General features: G+C 45.5%; 1 protein-coding gene across 1 annotated transcript in view; it reads left to right on the plus strand.

The window, feature by feature from the left end:
• Window positions 1-268: 268 nt before the first annotated feature.
• Window positions 269-4,755, plus strand: part of LOC106534985 (CUGBP Elav-like family member 4) — a gene marked incomplete at its 3' end in the record, with an annotated part of 54,396 nt that continues 49,909 nt past the window's right edge. The window contains 1 exon segment of the mRNA XM_014031821.1: window positions 269-971. Within this exon segment, the coding sequence (XP_013887275.1) occupies window positions 698-971 (274 nt within the window).

Below are 4,755 nucleotides of genomic sequence, written 5' to 3' on the forward strand. Positions count from 1 at the left end.
CATTTCGCTCTGAGTTGGAGCACAAAGGACCGTATTCTCTATATCTCTCTATTTATAGACCCTCTCCCCTTGATGGACTGTACCACCTCGTCTTTCTATAAGACAGGAAGGGGGGATAGAAAAGAGTCTGGTAGGTTTAAAGAGCCCCTCTGTATTGGAAGCACCCCCGCAGCTCTGGTGAGGATTGAACCGGTCCTGTCCGTTTAAACCGAGAAGACACCCATACCGAGTCCTCAATGCAAAAAAAAATAAAAGGGGTTCCAAGAAGCTGGGACGGAGGAACGTGGGTGTAAATAGACAGTGAACGCTGTTGCTCTCTCTCCCTTTTCTCTCTCTTTTCTCCCTCCCTCCCCCTTCCTCCTTCCCTCTCTTTCTGTCTCTCTTTTATGAAATCAATGAACGAGTTATTGGGGAGGACATAAATATAAGGAATCAAAGCCTCCATCGGGACCAGCGCCTTTATATTTTTTATATGTGTCTTTGCCAAACGCTACATGTGTTTTCCAATCAGTGTAAATACTGGCTCTGATAGGACGAGAGAGGAGCYTCTCTGGCACGGCTTGGTGGTCTCGGAGCCCAATTTTCATCCTTTTTTTCTTTTCTTTTCTTGTTCCTTTCCCCTTCTTCCAAAACGGTTCTCCATCATCTGCTGCCGCCGTCTCCATCCCAACTCAGTGGCAGGCAGCTGCGACGAAAGATGGCAACTTTAACCAACGGGCAGGRGGACGGCACCGTGCACGGTGTCGGTGTCGTGTCCGTTAGCACGAACGGGCTCGTGAACGGATTAAGCCACGGCAGCCCGGTGGGATGTCCGGCCACCATACCCATGAAGGACCACGATGCCATCAAGCTCTTCATCGGCCAGATCCCGCGCAACCTGGACGAGAAGGACCTCCGGCCCCTGTTCGAGGAGTTCGGCAAGATCTACGAGCTCACCGTGCTCAAAGACCGCTTCACGGGCATGCACAAAGGTGGGTTTAACAGCCCCCACAACTCCCTCCTCTTCATCTCTGTCAACTATGGCTGCACTTTATTTCTGTCACACAGGGGTAAATGTTGCGGCTGATGGGTTCACTGATGGAAAACTGTTGACTTATTATTGTTATTATTATTATTATTATTATTATTATTATTATTATTATTATTGCAGGTTATTTTTTAGCACAACAGGAATGTAAATGTGTTTTTTACTACTTGTCACTGATGCTCTCAAACGCATCTCGCTGAGCAAAGAGTCACGACTGCATGCATTAGCGGGACGCTGTGTTTGATTAGCAGCAAGCAGCACAAGATAACACTCTGCTGCCTGTTACACGCTCGGTGCGCGCGCGCGTTTGGAGGGGGTGGAAGGTACACGTGCGCACGAACGTGCAACAGCAGCTCGGAGTATTTGGGCCTCATATGAACAAACTCTATGAATAATTGCATTTATGATATTTATTTGGAAACTTCCTGTTCATTCAGAAGCCTTTCTCTGCTTTAGTTCAGCTTTCCCTGATATTTAAATAAAAAAAATCCTTTGTTGAGTTATTATTAGCAATAAAGTGACATCAACTTTTGGTGTGACAGATAACAGCCTACAGTAACAGATGAGGCTTTTTTTTCAGTATTCCTAAAAGTGGTTCTTTCATCCAAATAATCCATCTGCTCTACCTGCAGAATATCTTCATGTAGAATAAACTCTTTAGGACCCCCTCTGCCCTATGTAAACACTGTGTGGCATCCACCATGTGTTCGGAAATGATTATGAAAAGCGAACAATTTCAGAGGGCGGAGACTAACTGCAGGCATGGAAAGGAACCAAAGAGGTGTGTGTGTGTGTGTGTGTGTGTGTGTGTGTGTGTGTGTGTGTGTGTGTGTGTGTGTGTGTGNGTGTGTGTGTGTGTGTGTGTGTGTGTGTGTGTGTGTGTGTGTGTGTGTGTGTGTGTGTGTGTGTTGGGGTGGGGGGGTTATTAATAGTCCAGCTGTAGTAGCGACTCTCTCTTGGATGGTTAATCACCAATGGCCCCAGAACTCTAGGCACAGCTCGCCAGCTGATTCTAAGAGCTGTCTTCCCTCCCTGCGATATATGGTCCCTGTTTTCCAGGCCGGAACCCTCACTTTCATTAGCGAGCCCCTGCTGTGCTCATATTTTAACTAGCTGCAGGCACTATACTCCTTTTTGGCTTTTACCACCTCACTTGGCTCACTGCGAGCTGTTTGAAGGCCGTGTTCCTTCTCTCTTTCCCAAACACCTTCCTTCCTCCCTTCTTTCTTTCCTTCATGAGTTTTTTTCTTTTCTTTTCTTTTTTTCCCCATAGAAGAGATCCAAATTAGCAGTAAAAGACAGCACGAGCCACAAATAACAGGCAAAGTGACTCAGTGTGCGCGCTGCTGTCATAGCAGGTTTTATTGAAGTCTTCACAGCATAATGTAGAACAAGCAGAGTACGGGTTTGAGAGCAAAGGAGTAAATACACTTCGTCTTTTTAATTTATATCTTGTAAAATCAAAGCTGCTTCGAAGTGTCTCCGTTTTACGTTCAAGCGCCGTCATTTGGATGATGCTTTGCTGTGTTTAAAACTCACTCCATTCAGCTTGCTGTGTAAGGTTTTCTTTCCCCCCTCAGTCAATTCTCACAGCTTCTTCAGACCATTTGCTATTTTTCAAAGTCCTGTTCTGGAGCAGAGACAGTCGAAGTGAGGGCATGATGACCCTTTAAGGTGCGATATGCTCTAGTGGAGGGAAGTCTATAGAGCTGCCCACCAGAAAACTCACCTTATACTTCTCCTCCTTCGCTCTTTGTTCTCCGTTTCTCCAACTCTGTTTGACACTCTCCTGTTTTTGTCTTTACTTTATGTACTGATGTGTTCAGCGACAGCGCTCTGTTTTCTTTGTGAAGGGTGTGGTAGTGAACATCTCCTGCTTCAGCCAGAGATTGCAGATGATTGACTATCATTTCCCTCACTATTTCATGCCTTTTTCCCCCTCAGGTTGTTAGATGTTTTATTGCCTCAAATGGGCACACTGTTGTGTTCATTTACTTTCACCCTTAAAAGGCAAGGCACTTTACCAAAAAAAAAAGAAAGAAAAAAAAACAGTTGCTATGCGAAGCCTTTTTCTTTTACGGCAGGAAATAAAAAGCCCTCATCCTTTTCTGTTTCACATCAACATGCTAAAAGAATAACCTTTGCCGTGATAACGCTCCCTTTGAAGAAAACATACCCCTATTATAGCCGTCGTCAGCTGTGCATGTTATACTGTTTCCCTAACCCTTCTCATAATGACTCCATGCATCACCAGTAATCTAGTCTTTAGGATTTTGTCTCAGTGAAATGCGGGGGAGTGGGGGGGTGGGGGTCTCGGGACAGAGAGGGGTTGCTCAGCAGAGCTTGATAGCGGGTGCCAGGACACCAGCAGGGCCTACATTCCTTCCAATGATTTCATTCCTCTCCCCTCTGCGACCAAGCCATGCTAATAGAGGCCATCTATAATGGTCACTGGCTGCTGCTGCTGCTGCCGAGCACAAACGGGGGGCTGAGAGGCATGGCGAGCACAAAGAGCCAGGTCCCCCCCCACCCAGCCCCTCTGCTCTGGCAACACGGGAGGTGGATATCTGTTCAAAACGAGTGGGGGATCCGTACGATTGCTGGCACGATTTACAAACCAAGTTTTATGTGGTAATCTGCGGCAATTGAGCTTTGATGATATGGAGATGGCATTTAATAAGTGAAGGTACTGTTTACTGTTATTGCGTCGTTTATGCAGGGTTGTGCTCCAAGTAGAACCATTAAAACCATTCCCCTTTTCACCCAATGTAACTAACGCCGAGATTGTTGTGGTGCATTAGGTGTTTTGTTTGATGGTAATTTGATTCAAGCAATGTATTCGTCCTTGGTCAAATGGTTCAGAACAGCTCTTGCCATCGGCTCAGACACTTAAAGTAGTTAGAGTTGGTCAAAGTCGAGGTAGGTGTTGAAATTTTAATAAGAGTTGGGACAAATTGTCCATTTTGTCCCGACAGGCGGCAAAAACGACAAATCACGTCTTTGTGTTTTGGGCTTCTTTCATAAAAAGAAGCACAGATTTTTGGTCCAACGTATAAAAGCTGTTTCACTCAATGAGAATATCAGTTATCAGAAAATATTTAGGCACTCATTATTCTGTGAGTATAAGTGTAATAAAACAAGCGTCGATGCAGGGTAATGACCACTTATAGTCTTGTTTAAATTCACCCATACTACAGATGGCTTACGCTACAGATGGGGGCTATAATCTGCGCGGGTCATAAAATGAATTATGGTTGTCGCTAAACACCTTAGTGTTAATATTTCAGCCCCCCCCCCCCCTTTTTTTTTTTGAAGTGTGTCAGGGGAAGGATGTGGAGACGAGAGTCTTTGGGCACACTTTGTTCTCTGAAGCCAGGAAGTCACGATGCCAAAAACATAAAGGACTCGTGCTGCGTCCTATTACAGGCAATTACATGTTACAGGTTGCTGTCTGTACAAAACTTAAAGAAAAAGAGGGATCGAAGGATAAAAGGAAGAAGAGTCGAACCCAATTTTGAACAAAGAAAGAGGACGCGTGCGGGTGTGTTTCTCCGTCCTGCAGGTCTGCGTTAATGCAGCATGTTTTTGGGCCAAAAAATTTCACTCGAGTTGCATCATCCTCTCTGTGGGATCCTCCTCTCTCCTCCTCTCCCGTTTGGCTCGGGATGCCTCTGTGTGTGTGTGTGTGTGTGTGTGTGTGTGTGTGTGTGTGTGTGTGTGTGTGTGTG

Source organism: Austrofundulus limnaeus, unplaced genomic scaffold, assembly GCF_001266775.1.
Source record: "Austrofundulus limnaeus strain Quisiro unplaced genomic scaffold, Austrofundulus_limnaeus-1.0 Scaffold1328, whole genome shotgun sequence".
In the NCBI taxonomy this organism is placed as follows: domain Eukaryota; kingdom Metazoa; phylum Chordata; class Actinopteri; order Cyprinodontiformes; family Rivulidae; genus Austrofundulus; species Austrofundulus limnaeus.